Source organism: Oncorhynchus tshawytscha, linkage group LG01 (assembly GCF_018296145.1).
Source record: "Oncorhynchus tshawytscha isolate Ot180627B linkage group LG01, Otsh_v2.0, whole genome shotgun sequence".
Lineage (NCBI taxonomy): Eukaryota > Metazoa > Chordata > Actinopteri > Salmoniformes > Salmonidae > Oncorhynchus > Oncorhynchus tshawytscha.
In genome coordinates, this window is record NC_056429.1 from 69,838,719 (window position 1) to 69,858,511 (window position 19,793).

The 19,793-nt window shown below is 43.3% G+C and overlaps 1 protein-coding gene across 2 annotated transcripts in view; it reads right to left on the reverse strand.

Moving 5' to 3' along the window:
* Nucleotides 1-4,239: 4,239 nt before the first annotated feature.
* The window catches only part of LOC112255898 (sodium/calcium exchanger 1), a 192,737-nt gene continuing 177,183 nt past the window's right edge, over nt 4,240-19,793 (reverse strand). For both annotated transcript variants that reach the window (XM_024428746.2, XM_024428738.2), the window contains exons 6-7: nt 12,939-13,214; nt 4,240-8,118 (exon numbers count right to left, since the gene is read on the reverse strand). In XM_024428746.2, coding sequence (XP_024284514.1) covers nt 7,742-8,118; nt 12,939-13,214 — 653 coding nt within the window. In that variant the 3' untranslated portion in view covers nt 4,240-7,741. The remainder of the gene's footprint in view (nt 8,119-12,938; nt 13,215-19,793) is intronic.

A 19,793-nucleotide genomic window follows, 5' to 3' on the forward strand; every position in this document is an offset into this window, starting at 1 on the left:
AAAAGGCATGAGGAGGTAGGCGAATGATTACAATTTTGCAGATTAATAACACTGGAGTGATAAATGATCAGATGGTCATGTACAGGTAGAGATATTGGTGTGCAAAAGAGCAGAAAAGTAAATAAATAAAAACAGTATGGGGATGAGGTAGGTAAAAATGGGTGGGCTATTTACCGATAGACTATGTACAGCTGCAGCGATCGGTTAACTGCTCAGACAGCAGATGTTTGAAGTTGGTGAGGGAGATAAAAGTCTCCAACTTCAGCGATTTTTGCAATTCGTTCCAGTCACAGGCAGCAGAGAACTGGAACGAAAGGCGGCCAAATGAGGTGTTGGCTTTAGGGATGATCAGTGAGATACACCTGCTGGAGCGCGTGCTACGGATGGGTGTTGCCATCGTGACCAGTGAACTGAGATAAGGCGGAGCTTTACCTAGCATGGACTTGTAGATGACCTGGAGCCAGTGGGTCTGGCGACGAATATGTAGCGAGGGCCAGCCGACTAGAGCATACAAGTCGCAGTGGTGGGTGGTATAAGGTGCTTTAGTGACAAAACGGATGGCACTGTGATAAACTGCATCCAGTTTGCTGAGTAGAGTGTTGGTAGCAATTTTGTAGATGACATCGCCGAAGTCGAGGATCGGTAGGATAGTCAGTTTTACTAGGGTAAGTTTGGCGGCGTGAGTGAAGGAGGCTTTGTTGCGGAATAGAAAGCCGATTCTTGATTTGATTTTCGATTGGAGATGTTTGATATGAGTCTGGAAGGAGAGTTTACAGTCTAGCCAGACACCTAGGTACTTATAGATGTCCACATATTCAAGGTCGGAACCATCCAGGGTGGTGATGCTGGTCAGGCGTGCGGGTGCAGGCAGCGGACGGTTGAAAAGCATGCATTTGGTTTTACTAGCGTTTAAGAGCAGTTGGAGACCACGGAAGGAGTGTTGTATGGCATTGAAGCTTGTTTGGAGGTTAGATAGCACAGTGTCCAAGGACGGGCCGGAAGTATATAGAATGGTGTCGTCTGCATAGAGGTGGATCAGGGAATCGCCCGCAGCAAGAGCAACATCATTGATATATACAGAGAAAAGAGTCGGCCCGAGGATTGAACCCTGTGGCACCCCATAGAGACTGCCAGAGGACCGGACAACATGCCCTCCGATTTGACACACTGAACTCTGTCTGCAAAGTAATTGGTGAACCAGGCAAGGCAGTCATCCGAAAAACCGAGGCTACTGAGTCTGCCGATAAGAATATGGTGATTGATAGAGTCGAATGCCTTGGCAAGGTCGATGAAGACGACTGCACAGTACTGTCTTTTATCGATGGCGGTTATGATATCGTTTAGTACCTTGAGCGTGGCTGAGGTGCACCCGTGACCGGCTCGGAAACCCGATTGCACAGCGGAGAAGGTATGGTGGGATTCGAGATGGTCAGTGACCTGTTTGTTGACTTGGCTTTCGAAGACCTTAGATAGGCAGGGCAGGATGGATATAGGTCTGTAACAGTTTGGGTCCAGGGTGTCTCCCCCTTTGAAGAGGGGGATGACTGCGGCAGCTTTCCAATCCTTGGGGATCTCAGACGATATGAAAGAGAGGTTGAACAGGCTGGTAATAGGGATTGTTCAATATTATACCTTTATTCTGTTCATAATTCTTCAAGCTCTGTCAACATGTTGGTGCTCATGGCTACACAGCAATTTTCAAATCTTGACAGATTTTCAAGCAGATTTAAGTAAAAAACTGTAACTTGGCCACTCAGGAACATTCACTGTCCCCTTGGTAAGCAACTCCGGTGTAGATTTGGCCTCATGTTGTAGGTTATTACCCAGCTGAAAGATGAATTCCTCTCCCAGTGTCTGTTGTAAAGTGCTTAGCTCCACCCCATTTCTTTTTAACACGAAACACTCTCCATATTTGCCGATGTCCAGCATACCCATACCATGATGCAACCAACACCATGCTTGAAAATAAGGCAGCAGTTGCTCAGTAATGTGTTGTGTTGGATTTGCCCCAAACATAAGGCTTTGAATTTAGGCAAAAACATATTTTTGCAGTATTACTTTAGTGCCTTGTTGCATACAAGATGTATGCTTTGGAATATTTTTTATTCTGTATGTTTGTATTATTATTTTTACTCTGTCATTTAAATCATTATTGTGGATTCACTACAATGTTGTTGATCCATCCTCAGTTTTCTCCTATCACAGCCACTGAACTGTTTTACAATCATCCCTGAGCAGTTTCATTCCTGTCCTGCAGCTCTGTTCAGAAGGACGAATGTACTGTGTCTTTGATGTGTCTGGGTGGACCTGTTCATCGGACGTGCTACCTTGTCCTGCTGTTTTCGACTCTCTCTCTCTACCACACCTGCTGTCTCTAACTCTGAATGATCAGCTTTGAAAAGCCAACTGACATTTACTCCTGAGGTGCTGACCTGTTGCACCCTCTACATCCACTGTGATTATTATTATTTGACCTTGCTGGTCATCTAATGTTTGAACATCTTGGCCATGTACTGTTACAATCTCCACCCGTCACAGCCAGAAGAAGACTGGGCACCCCTCAGAGCCTGGTTCCTCTCTAGGTTTATTCCTAGGTTCCTGCCTTTCTAGGGAGTTTTTCCTAGCCACTGTGCTTCTACATCTGCATTGCTTGCTGTTTGGGGTTTTAGTCTGGGTTTCTGTATAGTACTTTGTGACATCGGCAGATGTAAAAAGGGCTTTATAAATACAAATGGATTGATTAATAAATAACCCACAGCATAATTATTAACTTAACCATGCTTAAAGAGATATTCAATGTCTGATTTGATATTGTTATCGATCTACCAAATCACTGCCCTTTTATGAGGCTTTCGAAAGGGTCCCTGGTCTTGAAAGGGTCCCTGGTAGTTGAAATTCAATACTAGACTGAGGGACCTTACAGATGTTGTATGTACGGGGGACAGAGGAAGGGTTTGTCATTCAATCGTGTCAACCCCTATTATAGTCCATATAACATATTCTGTGATTTGTTAAGTCAAATGTTACTCTTGAACTTATTTAGGCTTGCCTAAACAAAGAGGCTAAATACTTTTATAATGACTATATTTTAGTTATCCATTTTTTATTAATTTTCCTTTCCTTTTGAATTTCTTTCCAACTTTGACATTACATTAGTATTCGAGTTCATTGTTGACAACAAATTACAATTCAATCAATTTGAATCCCACTTTTTACCACAATAAAATTTGAATAAATCCAAGGGTATGAATAGTTTTCCAAGGTACTGTATACTTATAGTTTAGTTGATCACTCACATGCAGTTTCATAAAATGTTTTATCTATGCTTCAATTTAAAAACAAGTGTATTTTGAATGAATATACTAAATTACAATGTAAGTGTTTGAAATGTTAAGTGTGTGTTTAAGTTCAATGATAGTGAAAATATAGTATACTTAAAGACTGAAAAACAATGAATTTAAAGTACACTTTTAATAAGTGTATTGAAGGTTGATGATAATATATTTATAGTATACTTAAGATGTACTAGAACAATACATAATATTTGAAGTATATTATTACATTTTTTTGTATATTTAAGTATACATTCATATACTTGTAATATATTAAAATATATTTTTAAATTCCGCTTGGGAGAGACAAGAGATTGACAGGGGAGAGACAAGAGATTGAAAGGGGAGAGACAAGAGATTGAAAGGGGAGAGACAAGAGATTGAGAGACGAGAGAGAGAGAGAGAGAGAGAGAGAGAGAGAGAGAGAGAGAGAGAGAGAGAGAGAGAGAGAGAGAGAGATAGAGAGAGAGAGAGATAAGGTTATCTCTCTGCTACAGTAATCAACACTATTCTGGGAGAGGCAAAGTGTGGTGCCCGATTTCACACTCAGGTTGATTAACAGTTTCGCTGTTGAGTGGCACTGTCCCAGACTTCCCACTAGTGAACTCTCTACCTTTTAAACACACTTCATCCAGCTGAGGGAAACGTCTCCTAAACACGCACACACACACTTTTGAAGATTTCACAACCTGCAATGTGACATAGAGAGCACTTAATTCCAGGTGCTCTTGTGTTTGGAGGCTAGAGCGAAGAATGACATCAACGTGTGGATGGACACTGGCTGAACTACAATTTGGAAGCATAAAGGCGACTAATTTTTCTGATGTATTTCAACAGTTTTAAGAACACTGACATCACAGCACACTTCGCTCCACATGCAGACCCACAAAACAACTCCACTCAAGGGTCTTTGAAACAGGGTATTCCAAACTTTATTTTCTGTGTTAGAAGTGTACCATGTAGAGTAATCACAGTTAGTGTAATGTCTTCCTATTCGTTTGTGCGACACAAAGAAAAAACACAGACAACACCAACAAAATAAGACAAATTCATGATATTCTATCAATTAGAATCAAACAAAAAGACAAAACAAATAGCCAACTAAACCCTGTTAAAGAGAGACAGCAAGGAAAGGACAGATCGAGAGGTGAAGGTTGAGAGAAAGTTAAAGAAGAGAGAGAGAGAGCTAAACAGTGAGAAAGTGCGAATGCAAGGAGGGAAAAGAATGAGAAAGTGAAATATATTAGAACCCTGAAAAACGACGGTCCATCTGAGCAGTGGGCGGTGGTGGTGTAAATCAGATGACGCACCTCAGGTACCAACAGACAGACAGACAGACACTGAACAGGGACAGAGACATATAGGCAGGTACAGTACCGGCCAGCCAGAGAGACAGATGGCTGGGCACATACCAGGTTGACAGACAGACAGATCTTGAGTTGAAGAAGGAATCCACCCCGCATGACGAACTGACACACTTTTCAGATATCTACGACGAAACACTGTTCAGCACGGAAGGAAAAGAGAGCGAGAGCAAAACAAGCATTTAAAGCAAAATACTTCTCCAAAAAGGCAATATTTGTCATTCTTGAGTTTAGTGAGGGTTTTAAAATAAATATGTAGAATTCACTAAGATATGTGGAGGTATCAGACCTCTCTCTGGTAACAATGTACAGTATATACACATATTATCTCTTCAATGACAAAATAGCCTTTACACTGTCAAATAATACAACCAGCCATGTCATTATAAGCAAGCATTGTCTTTTGTACAAATACCCATGCAACTCCCTTAAGATACGTAACTCGTTAAGTTCTCACCCTCATTCAACAACAGCAGATATTGCCTTTTTTAAATTTAATGTGCAAGTTACCAAATACATCATTCAACTTAAAATAAAACATTAGGTTATAGTACATAAAAAAAAAAAAGTCAAAACCTATACAACATTCAAACCTCCGTCAACATCAACGAATGGGATACTGCTTAGTATATACAGACATGTTATCATTCATGCACAGTGTGAACAAGTAGCACATTAATTAACAATTAACATTCCAAAATATGGACATGGCATGTGGGCAGGGTAGAGGACACAGAGAGATGCTGCACAGTCACAGTGCAGACGTACACTATAGCAACACATGCTGGGCAGGAGAAGTCCTTGTGCTTCACTGCACCAGTACACAATGTATGGCTGTACTTCACATGTTCTTTCTTTCTCTTCCTCCTCTTCTTGTCATTTGTAGTTGGTTAGTTGAGTATTAGGGTTGGAGGAAAGGTCTTTTTTAGTATTTCAATGTCATAGTAACCTTTTCAGATCAGAGAAAGGTCATAATGTATAATCATGTAACAGCAGAGTCATCGTCAGCATATAAACAATGTCATCCTTTTCATTAGAAACACGGGAACCAGTGCAATGTTTTTCCTTCAATTCGAAACATCAACCCATCTCCACGAAATGTGAATGTTTTCATCCAAATTTGGAATTAGAAATGTTCTGTTTCGGTCAAACAATACCAAGGCTTTAAGTACCACACAGGGATCTTTTTGGTGGTGTTAAGAAACGTCAGTGTGTTAGAAAACACACTCATATTCTGGCTAAGCTGTTACTGGAGTTTCCATTAGAAATAGTTCCCTTTGGCAAAATAGGAGTAAACTCCACTTGGCTTCCATATAAGTACTTTAACCTAGATGGAACCTTCTCAGGGGCTGCAACTTCTGTGGTGAGAAATGACAAGAACGAGACAAAGTCTTAATTTTCTAAACCAAACTACGATTACTTTTACTTCATTGTTACGTTACACATCAAGTATTGTGTATTAAACCAACTCAGTAGGAAACTCGGGGTATTCATCAAATAATGTGGACCGTCTTCCTCTTCCACACACTGACCTGCCTGATGTGTCTGAACTGGACGCGGAGTAACAGTCTTGGATGTAAACCCTTATATCTGGGGACTGGCAGTTAGATGGATTCAAAAGATTGCATCATTAAGGCAAAAGCCTTTACCTCAGAAAATAGAAAATAGTCAGTCAATGTATTTCTCACCAGCTTCACTTTGAACGTCTGTAAAATGTCCCTGTAGCTACTGCATTATAGGAACCTTTTAATCTACACATCTATCCACCATTACAATTGATGTATTTTATGTTTAAGATATTGTTTATTGAAATATTCCATTTAATGTTTTAAAAAATGAAGATGTGCAGCTCAGTGGAGAGAGAAAGAGGGTTTAGTGTTGAGGGGTTTATGATAGGAGTGTTGAGGGGTTTATGATAGGAGTGTTGAGGGTGGGTTTATGATAGGGGTGTTGAGGGTGGGTTTATGATAGGGGTGAGGGGTAAAGGGTTTCTGGTTAGGGTTAGTGGTTAAGAAATGACTGTAGAGCCCTTGAGGACTGAGACTGATAAAAAGACCAGTCTGGTAGGAGCTTAGACACAAAGATAGAGAGAAAGAGCCAATAGTGAGAGGCTGCTGAAAGATGTGTAGCCAATGGATGAAGCTAATGCAGAGGGCGATCCAGTGCGGTCTCTCTGCATTCTATTGCAATTTGAATCAAGCATGGTGGTGGTGAAACCCCTATTGACTAAACTGGAAATGCAATCTTGGGATAGTTTTGAAAATGATAATGTAAGTTGACAACGAGTTATCTGATAGTTAAAATGGTAACGCTGGCCATTCAATCACGATACGGCCTTAAAGGTAAAAGTATGCTAAACTCTTTTAACACAACTACATCTACAGCAAGATAAAAGAACAGAGGACACCTAATCAGATGTTCTACTGGGGATCAAACCGAGGGTCAGAAGGTGGTGAGCAGCTCTTGCAGCCAGGCCCTAACTGAGATTTATTAAGACTAACACACAGACAAGAGACTTTCTTCAAAAGTACCTGTTACTCCCCACCCACTATGCTTGTGAACAGCCGTATCTTTGTTTCTTTTGATGTTCATGCATATACATATCAATAATGGTGGTATGGGAATTATTAAAGGATTTCACTCAAATGTCTAGTGTTTAGTTTGAAATGAGCGCCAGGCGTCGACGATGCTGTTTCTATAGGGTTGCTGGGTAGTGAGAGACATAACAAACAGCTACACACACACACACACACACACACGCACACACACACACACACACACACACACGCACACACACACAACTGTCATTCTACAGGTTTCTCTGTCCCAGCGCTGACAGGCCTCTCCTCGCCTGAACAACCAGTCTCATCCCTTATTAAGCACTAGGGGAGGGATCTTTCACTTCTTAAAAGGGGGAGGTGGGTCAGGGTTGGGTGAGTTGGGTCGGGGTTATTAACGACAAGAGAAAAACGTTTTTCACTGCTGCTGTTTCCTCCTTCTTGTCTCCGGTTAGCTCTTCTAGGGCCTCCTTAAGTTTGTAGCTGTTTAGAAGGCCCTGAAGTGGCAGTAGGCCTCCAGTGAGGAGAACAGAATGTAAAGCAGCCACAGGCTGACAAACAGCATGGTGGTCAGTATCTTGGGAGTCCGCGGACCCCCCAGCTCGCCGCCGATCGAAGGTCGCCGCCGGTACATCAGCACTCCCACGCAGATGAACGCAAAGATGGTGAAGAGGGTGACGGAGAAGGCCAGGCTCCCCGGGTCTACCTTGAAGTCGTTGCCCTTGGAGTTGTGGTAGATGGCGGCGATGGACCAGGCCACGCCGATGCCCAGGAACACGTTGACCGCGTTGCTGCCCGTCACGTTGCCGATGGATGCATCAGCATACTGGTCCTGGATGGCTGCCACCTTACTGGCAAAGGTGTCTGGAAGAAAGGGAAGAGAGGATGGAGGGGAGGAGGGTGTTGTGTGTGTGATTCAATACGGATTGGGAAAATGTTATTGGATTGGGGGAATTAATGGTGATGGGGTATGGGGCAGAGGGTGTGGGTAAAGGGTGAGAGGCAAAACAAAAAAGCTCCATATTAATTAAAAGTCTAAAAAACACTGAACAGCATTGTTTCATAAGACATAATTCAATGTAATGTCTGCAGACTATAATCAGGGAGCAAAATTGTCACCGTTGCAGGGACAGGAGTTCCGTCTCAGCAGAAGTCATCTGTCTGGGTCTCTTTCCCCCAGACCCAGATCAATACCCGAGGCAAGCACACAATCTTCTCCATAAATGGCCGGCTATGTGTCTGGATTTAAACAGTTTGCTGTAGGAACAACAGCAGCCCAGCAGGAAGACACCATTCAATTTCTGGAGTGGAGCCAGCTGTTTATGCTAAGTTGCAGTTACCTTGCCAGGAGAAAGTGCTTTCATAGAGAGTCAAGGAACCCAGTCTAATGTTTGAGATGTCTTTCATTGGCAAGTGACAGAGCACTCTGTTTTATTCCCATTTCTGTCCCTCGGTCCCTCCTCACTTCCTCTGTGCACCCTTCCCTTTTATTTTCCTGGTGCCCGAGATTTAGCGAGAAAGGCCAGGTTGAGACAAATTACTCTCCAGGGTGACTCCATTCACTGAGCTGGCATCAGGCTCTAGCCAGCTGGACATGATACCATGGTCATTGGCCTCGAGTGGCACTATTCACTGGGAATCTAGCTCTGCTAACTTCAACATGGCACAAGACGGGCACCGACATGGAAGTGTGGTCATTACTGGACCACACTAGTGAATAAAGTATCTGTGATTGATTTAGAACAGATGCTGAGTAATGACTGGTCTGAGAGCTGTAACGTGTAACTGAGGAAGATTCATCACTTAAAAATAATCCATCTCATGTCCAGTGACTGGATAGTACTCACAGGGACTTGTCCCTTGATCCCATGCCTGCCGACTGGCCACTCGGGCCTTGCACTGGGCTGGAAAACCACTGGACCAAGACCCAGGAAGAAATACGATTGAAAAACATAAAGTAAATGTATAACCCATTTTTTATGTTACATAATTTTTGTGCATCTCTGAGCAATGTTCTATCATACGATGCAAAACTCGCGTACCGGCTGTAATGCACATGAAAACATGAAATGACCCTGGGATTCGATAGAACATCACTCAGAGATGCTCAAAAATGTTATAACATTCAAAATGGGTGAATTGTTATTTTAAGTACTGGAGCTATGTACAGAGTCATGAAGCAGCCATCCACACAACAGTTTAACTGAGATATTTGTCTTTTTATCTCTTTCTGTCTCTATGAGTAAATTGATTGGTTAAATCTTCTTCTGGCCCATGTATTGTTCAATGACAGTTCTTATTATTTCTTGTGTGTTTTTGTTCTACCTTGTTATTTGTAGTATTACATTGTTATTGATTACTGCATTGTTGGGTTTAGAGCTAGCAAGAAAGACATTTTCACTGTACTCGTGCATGTGACATTAAAACTCGCAACGTCTTCAATCTTCTCTCTACAGAGAATGCTCTAGCTAGCTGGATAGTGTGGTGTATTTAGATGTCTGTGGGAGAGAGCGAGAGAGAGAGAGGGAGAGCTGCAGTACAGTAGACTGAGCCAGGCGTTGGCAGTGCAGCAGTCTTTGTGCGGCAGACTGGACAAAAGGCTCTCTCTCTCTATGATAACAGTGTGGTCGGATCCCCTGAGCAGAATCCAGGGTGAGGACAAAAGCAGGACGGACAGAAAGACACGGGAGAGAGCTGTGGAGTGGCGAAAGGCTGATGCAGAACAGACAGGGGTTGCCTCGTAAGTGTCTGCACTAATCATCATACTGTGCAGCTTCACTGAGAATGGAAGGAGGGATGGAGGGAATGGAGGGAGGGGAGGGGACACTGGGAACGCCGCAGCCTCACAGTTCTCGACAACACAAACCAGAGCATCTATAGAAAGGGACATGCACGCAAGCACACACACAACAGGGTGGGGACTACTGCAGCTACCCTTTGATACGGGAGGGACATTTGTGTAGCGAGGACTGTCGGACATAGAATTGCACAGTATGTACTGTCAGATGAAATAGAGAGATTGTTTGTCCCTGCATGGTGTGTGTGTGTGCTCGTGCGTGTGTGTGGGCTGTGGGCTGTGTGCTTGTGTGTGCGCAGTTTCCAACCCCAGGCAGTGATTTCCAGCACTGCCACACACACACGCACTGTAGTCCAATTGGCGGCTGTGATTGTGTAAGGATAGTGTGTGTGGGCAGAGAGAGCATCTCTGTGTGACTGTGTTGTCCTTCTTCTTGCTCCTCTCTATCCTACACCATATACTCAATCTCCTCTGCCCAATCAAGACCGTATACAGCAAAACCTGGCTCCTCTCTACCTCCAAGATAATGGCTTTTCTAAAGCAGATAGAAGAAGGCATAAGCTCCTGAGACTGTTTTACACCTCCCAGTTCCATCTCTATGATAAGAGCTTGCCTGCTAATCACTTCCTGGCTGTGACATCACACAGTCACAGTGGAGACTGTTATCTTTGACAAGCCCTACAATCACCAGCCATTTAACTGCCTACTACACATCTGCTGCTCCCTCCGGGCCTATTAACATGCAGCAGCATCCTCTCTCTGCTGCAGCTGCCGTTAATGGCTATATCGGTTACTATGGCAATTGGGCCTCCATGGCCTTGTCCGTCGCTGCTCTCCCTTCCTGGCAAGGCCAGGAGGAAGTGATGGTGATGATGTCACTTCCTGTGTGCTGGGAGTGTTCTCACATGACTTGATGCTCCCACACTCCCGCTATCCAATCATGGTTCTAGTGAGTCAGGAAGGACAGTAGCGAGCTTCTCATTTCTCTAGATACTGTATGTTAGGAATGTCTGTGACAGTGCACCCCGTAAGCTATCCACACCTCCATGATGAATATCATGCTCACGCCTACAGACGGCGTCTTGGATTGATCTATCAGCCATTGGCTGCCATTGGCTGTTTGCATAGTAAGGCCCCTATAGGAGGAGTAGTCCATAGCACTAGAAACAATGACATTGCATGATTAAATGCAGAGTTTTACATATTCTCCTCAGTGTGCTCTTTATCATACTTAATTTATTTTGAAACACACACACACACACACACACACACACACACACACACACACACACACACACACACACACACACACACACACACACACACACACACACACACACACACACACAATCTGACCTCCCTCTATGTTACTTTTATATGGGTTGCTGATGTTCTTCTCTGGCTCACTAACCATGACAAACGAGGCTCATTGAGACGTGTGGCTGTGGCCTTTGTGCCTTTGTATTGACTATAATTACAGTGGGGTGAGAGGTGTGGTGTGAGGGCTCCAGCAGGGTCCATTTACACAGCAGCACAGCAGCACAGCAGCACAGCGCTATGGCGGCTAATGCTAGCTTAACCCCCTCGGTTATTGTTATCGCTCCTGTGTAGAGTAATGCATCATATTCTAAAGGGCAGGACACCGCACAACACCTGATCCCCATGAGAAATGACTCAATACTAATGAACATGGGTGGCGAAGCAGTGCAGCGGTGTGTGTCTGTGTGAGCATGGTGAGGCAGGGAGGCAGGGTTCAAATTAGGAAGCCACTACGTGTGTACTCTGTTGGAAAGTTACCCATGCACACACAACATGCCTTGTGCAAACAAACAGAATGACAGACACAAAGAATATTGACTGCTTGTACTGTTTCTTTGCACATCTTTGTCCTTTGTGCTTGTGAAATGGGGTTTACAGTATTGGTGAAGTGAGGGGAACAGTGTTTCAGGAGTAATGTCTAGAAGTGTCAGAGCGGTGAGTCCTGAGTGAACTACAGTGGCTGGCTGGTCAGCAGGTCTGTGATGCAGCTCAGTGTACAATACATGAACTGAGAGCTAATTAGCTAATTAGCTAAGCACTGTATCAGTCCCAGTTGAAAGCTATTAAGCTGTGTGTGTGTGTGTGTGTGTGTGTGTGTGTGTGTGTGTGTGTGTGTTTGGCTTCACATCTGAGTCACTGCCCATCTTCTGCCTCTAAAGACATCAGCCATCTTCTGGACTAAGCCACGCCTGACATCTCTCCTACTAGCAATTACTCTGTTTCAACCTTTTCCATTCCATACACTTATGGTTGTGCAATAATATTCATCATAGGAGTGTGAGGTTTATGCCATGGTAGCTTTGAGGGGTTGAACTGATGTTCCATGTGTATTTATTTAGGCTCTTGTTCAACCCACTCACTTGTATACGGTGATGTTAAGCTGCTCAGGAACAGAGCATCGGCCACTGACTAACATGTCATGTATACATGTATCTAGCTGGGGTGTAAGCAGTGTAAATGAATGGTGGGAGGTGAACACTGGACACTGGGAGTGTTCGGAGCGATTAAGGGCTCGATTCAATCCGTATCGCGGAAGTTCAGCGCTATGGCGCGATTGAAATGTAAAGGTAATTTCAGACTGAGCCGACATACACAGCGTTTACCGTGATTGCAGTCTCTGCCAACGCGAGAACATCGCCTTTACATTTCAATCATGCTGTAGTGATGAATTTACGCGATATGGTTTGAATCATGCCCTAATTCTAGAGGACTTTTGTAGGAAAAACGTTACCGCAATCATTACATAGTAGTACATCTAGGTTAAATGCTACTGTAAAAGGAGTGCTACTGTCAACATTACAAAGCAAGTACATCTAGCATAAACACCAGGGTTAGTTTATAATATTACCTGGCACGGAGGTCCCCAGGGCCACGAACACCACGGCGGTGACAGAGTCCTTGAGGCCCACGGTGCAGCCGAAGTGGGAGGCCAGGTCCCCGATGAAGGCTGTGAGCAGGCCGATCATACAGATGGACACCACGAAGCAGGCCCAGCCGTTCCAGTAGTCTGTCGGGGGCACGAACGCAAACAGAACCTTCCAGAAGACGGTGAGGAAGTGCATGACGTAGTCGAAACAGGACGGCAGCTTCTCCTCGCCGCACTCTTCATCCTCGTCATCCTCACCTGGCCGAGAGAAAGAGAGAGGAGAGGAGGATGAGGAGAAAGAGAGAAGAGAGGGGGATGAGGAGAAAGAGGGAAGAGAGGGGGATGAGGAGAACGAGAGAGGAGAGGGGATGAGGAGAAAGAGAGAGGAGAGGGGGATGAGGAGAAAGAGAGAAGAGAGGGGGATGAGGAGAAAGAGAGAAGAGAGGGGGATGAGGAGAACGAGAGAGGAGAGGGGGATGAGGAGAACAAGAGAGGAGAGGGGGATGAGGAGAAAGAGAGAAGAGAGGGGGATGAGGAGAAAGAGAGAGGAGAGAGGGATGAGGAGAAAGAGAGAGGAGAGGGGATGAGGAGAAAGAGAGAGGAGAGGGGGATGAGGAGAAAGAGAGAGGAGAGGGGGATGAGGAGAAAGAGAGAGGAGAGGGGATGAGGAGAAAGAGAGAGGAGAGGGGGATGAGGAGAAGGAGAGAGGAGAGGGGGATGAGGAGAAAGAGAGAGGAGAGGGGGATGAGGAGTAAGAGCATGATGTTAAGGGATCTGAAAGGGTGCGATTGTTTAGTTGATGTATTGAGACAAATTATATTCCTCAAAAGTTTACTGAACACCAGACTATATTTTGTGAAATAAGAGAGCCAAAGTTATGATTTGTTATGATGATGGTTTGCTGCTCTTAACATTGGAGCTAATTTGTCAGAGTGTAATCATAGCCTGAGGCTCGGACTGGAGCCAATCCTCTCTAACAGGTACACATCATCTTTGTATTTGTGTGTGTGTATACACACGGACACACATCTTTCTAGACATACAATATCAATCTGGTATTTGACCATCATAATGATCGCATCACTAATGGCCTGAACCACAATCTCAAGGGACCAAAAGAGCCATTTGAACATGTTCACATTGTGATGCACTGTAAAAGGGCAGACAAATTGCACAATGCCTTTTATCTGAGAAATGTCAAAAGCTTTTCCATCACGTTTTTAACAAGGCAAATTCAAAACACAGAAAATTCTAACACATACACACACACACACACATACAAGTGTGTGGCTGTAGAATGTTCTCAGCCTGCTTTCTTTCTCAGAGAGAGAGAGTGAGAGAGTGAGTGAGAGAGAGCGAGAGAGAAATCAAAAAAGAGTGAGAGAGAGCTCAGCAGTGGGCCTGTGTGAGAAATAAAAGTGATGTATCTCTTTTTCACACACACACACACACACACACACACACACACACACACACACACACACACACACACACACACACACACACACACACACACACAAGCAATAGGGTGTTCCCACTCTCTCCACCTCTCTGGTCATTTATGTCTCAACCCCTCTGCAAACTATTACAAACTACAAAGGGAAGCATAGCCATGAGCTGCCCAGTGACACGAGCTAAATTACTTCTATGCTCGCTTTGAGTCAAGTAACACTGAAACTTGCATGAGAGCACCAGCTGTTCCGGACGACTGCGTGATCACTCTCTCCGTACCTGATGTGAGTAAGACCTTTAAACAGCAATGTTTTTTTGAGTCTTGTTTTATTGAGTTTTTACCTGAAATTGCAGTAACAGCATGTTATATTCTGAAATTGTCACAGTAGATGCCGGCTGCACTAAGCCACATAAAACGATGGAAGCTCATCAGCCACCAACAAAAATGCAGATCATACGAATCGGATGTTTTTTAATTTGTAACATTGTGTGGTGATTTCAGAGGTGGCACCACAGGTCCCAGAGTGGAGGGGGGGAAATAGTTTTTCTGGGGCCTTTTTCTTGATCTGGTAGTAGGCTAACCAAACCAACTCCGGACCCTAGTTGTAGAATATGACATGGTAAAAGAAATTGTTGTAAAAAAAAGGTTTTATGTGGGCTATGATGGGACCAGATTATTTTTCAAATCAGGTCATATGATTTATATATATCGTTTTAAAACAATATACTCATACAGTATGTCATCACTATTGTGTTGATTGATTCCAGTCAATCATTTTGGATTAAAAAGGCCTAGGTAGCCTAGCCTCCTGAAGTTTGACTATAAACCAAATTTGATCACATTCACATTTTCTCAGAACACACATAAATGGGCCTATTTTAGGCTACATAGTTTAGGCTATAAAAGCATGAAGTTACATCTCCCCTGGCCAGGCCCAGATGGGATCAGAGCGCATAGCAGACTCTAGGCTACCTGCAGCTATGGTTGTTATCAGTAGGCTACAGTTGGTCAGACTGAAGCACAGACTAATTGTGCATGTTGACAAGTCATGAGGCATTGTCACACCTTGATCTATTTCACCTGTCTTTGTGATTGTCTCCACCACCCTCCAGGTGTTGCCCCACCTCTGGTTTACTGACCTCTGCCTACCTTGACCTGTCTGTTGCCTGCCCCTGTTGGATTATTAAACCATTGTTCATTTGATGTTGTCTGCATCTGGGTCTTACCTTCCTACCTGATAGGCATTTCATGTAAATGGACTTCCATATAGAACATCTCGTTGAAATGAGCTTATACCAGATGTAATGATATGCATTATATGGATAAAAGAAGCCAGGTTTGTTGTAATGTAAGGTAGACATATTGTACTTTTATATTTGTATGAGAGTACTAATCGTTCAATTTTGTTAGGCTAACGTTACTTATTGAAGACGTGATGTTAGCAACTCTGTGCTTTTGAAGCTAAAATGTAACGAGTGTCGCCTTCAGACGAGAAAATAAACCATTTAGTTGTCTGCACATGCTTGTGACTTGTTACATTATTCAAGAGTGTAATATGGTTTGGTTGCATTATTCAATGGAGTAATAAACTACTGTATATATACAAAGGTATGTGGAAACCTTTTCAAATTTGTGGATTCGACTATTTCAGCCACACCCGCCGCTGACAGGTGTATAGACTCTAACCCATCTCCCTAGCCGTATAAATACAACCCATCTGCCTAGCTGTATAAATACAACCCATCTGCCTAGCTGTATAAATACAACCCCTCTCCCTAGCCGTATAAATACAACCCATCTCCCTAGCTGTATAAATACAACCCATCTCCCTAGCTGTATAAATACAACCCATCTGCCTAGCTGTATAAATACAACCCATCTCACTAGCTGTATAAATACAACCCATCTCCCTAGCCGTATAAATACAACCCATCTCCCTAGCTGTATAAATACAACCCATCTCCCTAGCCGTATAAATACAACCCATCTCCCTAGCTGTATAAATACAACCCATCTCCCTAGCTGTATAAATACAACCCATCTCCCTAGCTGTATAAATACAACCCATCTGCCTAGCTGTATAAATACAACCCATCTGCCTAGCTGTATAAATACAACCCATCTCCCTAGCTGTATAAATACAACCCATCTCCCTAGCTGTATAAATACAACCCATCCCCTAGCTGTATAAATACAACCCATCTCCCTAGCTGTATAAATACAACCCATCTCCCTAGCTGTATAAATACAACCCATCTCCCTAGCTGTATAAATACAACCCATCTCCCCAGCTGTATAAATACAACCCATCTCCCTAGCTGTATAAATACAACCCATCTCCCTAGCTGTATAAATACAACCCATCTCCCTAGCTGTATAAATACAACCCATCTCCCTAGCTGTATAAATACAACCCATCTCCCTAGCTGTATAAATACAACCCATCTCCCTAGCTGTATAAATACAACCCATCTCCCTAGCTGTATAAATACAAACCATCTCCCTAGCTGTATAAATACAACCCATCTCCCTAGCCGTATAAATGCAACCCATCTCCCTAGCCGTATAAATACAACCCATCTCCCTAGTCATATAAATACAACCCATCTCCCTAGTCATATAAATACAACCCATCTCCCTAGTCATATAAATACCACCCATCTCCCTAGCCGGATAAATACAACCCATCTCCCTAGCCGTATAAATACAACCCAACTCCCTAGCTGTATAAATACAACCCATCTCCCTAGTCATATAAATACAACCCATCTCCCTAGTCATATAAATACAACCCATCTCCCTAGTCATATAAATACAACCCATCTTCCTACCCATATAAATACAACCCATCTTCCTACCATTATAAATAAAACCCATCACCCTACCCATATAAATACAACCCATCACCCTACCCATATAAATACAACCCATCACCCTACCCATATAAATACAACCCATCACCCTACCCATATAAATACAACCCATCTCCCTAGTCATATAAATACAACCCATCTCCCTAGTCATATAAATACAACCCATCTTCCTACCCATATAAATACAACCCATCTTCCTACCATTATAAATAAAACCCATCACCCTACCCATATAAATACAACCCATCACCCTACCCATATAAATACAACCCATCACCCTACCCATATAAATACAACCCATCACCCTACCCATATAAATACAACCCATCACCCTACCCATATAAATAAAACCCATCACCCTAAACATTTAAATACAACCCATCACCCTACCCATATAAATACAACCCATCACCCTACCCATATAAATACAACCCATCACCCTACCCATATAAATACAACCCATTACCCTACCCATATAAATAAAACCCATCACCCTACCCATATAAATACAACCCATCACCCTACCCATACAAATACAACCCATCACCCTACCCATATAAATACAATCCATCTTCCTACCATTACAAATAAAACCCATCACCCTACCCATATAAATACAACCAATCTCCCTAGCTATATATATACAACCCATCTCCCTAGCCGTATAAATACAACCCATCTCCCTAGCCATATAAATACAAACCATCTCCCTAGCCGTATAAATACAACCCATCTCCCTAGCCGTATAAATACAACCAATCTCCCTAGCTGTATAAATACAACCCATCTCACTAGCTGTATAAATACAACCCATCTCCCTAGATGTATAAATACAACCCATCTCCCTAGCTGTATAAATATAACCCATCTCCCTAGCGGTATAAATACAACCCATCTCACTAGCTGTATAAATACAACCCATCTCCCTAGATGTATAAATACAACCCATCTCCCTAGCTGTATAAATATAACCCATCTCCCTAGCTGTATAAATACAAACCATCTCCCTAGTCATATAAATACAACCCATCTCCCTAGCCGTATAAATACAACCCATCTCCCTAGCCGTATAAATACAACCCATCTCCCTAGCCGTATAAATACAACCCATCTCTGTAGCTGTATAAATACAACCCATCTCCCTAGCTGTATAAATACAACCCATCTCCCTAGCTGTATAAATACAACCCATCTCCCTAGCTGTATAAATACAAACCATCTCCCTAGCCGTATAAATACAACCCATCTCCCTAGCCGTATAAATACAACCCATCTCCGTAGCTGTATAAATACAACCCATCTCCCTAGCCGTATAAATACAACCCATCTCCCTAGCCGTATAAATACAACCCATCTCCCTAGCCGTATAAATACAACCCATCTCCCTAGCCGTATAAATACAAACCATCTCCCTAGCCGTATAAATACAACCCATCTCCCTAGCCGTATAAATACAACCCATCTCCCGAGAAAGCTAGAGAAGTGCCTGTTGAAAAAAATTTGCATTAGGATGATAAAGAATGCACTCATCCAGTGTAGGTGAGGAATGCTTTACATAATTCGTGTCAGGGTTTATCTGAGAACCCAAAGCTATGGCCTCAAATAGCCTGCCCTGTGAAGAACTGGGACATGAAGTGACTCACTCTTAGTTCCTGAATGTATCTCCTACTGTAAGGAGTTCCACTCATCACCATCAATCATTAAGTTAAACATAGGGGGTGAAAATACTCACTACATACATGGAACTGAGAGAAGCGAGAGAGAGATTTACTGCCACCTGCAGTTATGGAATGTTTCCTCACAAGTATAATTCATTGGCTGATATATCCTGGTGACCTGGATGAAATTATGTGGTCCTTCCTTAAGTCCCACCCAGTTGACTACTTCAAAATGGTCATGTCCTCAATGGCGCTGCCCATGCCAAAACAGGTGTCATTTTTTCTGTATGCTTTTCTCTCTCTCTCTCTCTCTCTCTCTCTCTCTCTCTCTCTCTCTCTCTCTCTCTCTCTCTGTCTCTCTCTCTCTCTCAGCTCAGTTTACCTGTCCTTAATTTTACAGGTACGCACATACAAACACACACGCCACATACAGAGAGGAGTGTAGAGGAGGTGGTGACATCAGAGCCAGTCTGGAGGGGGCGTGTGTCTCTAATGATAATCTTTACCCCTGAAACCTCCTCTCATCTGTCCTTTATACATCATCTCCCCTTCCCACTCCTCTCATCTGTTTATCCATCACTCTGTTACACCTCCTCCCTCCTTTCCTCTCATTAGTCCATCTACCACTCCTTCACACCCCTGACACCTCCTCTCTACTTTCCTGCCTTATCATTTTCTTTAATCTGTCTATCGACCATTCATTTCGATCTATGCTCTCTGCCATCAACCCCTCTCCTTCCTCTCTCTACATCAATTTCTTTCCTCCTTCCCTCCCCTGGTTTCTTACCGCTCATACTGTATTAATCAGACGTTCCTTCCCATGGAGAGGTAGAGAGGAGGAAGTAGGAGGGAA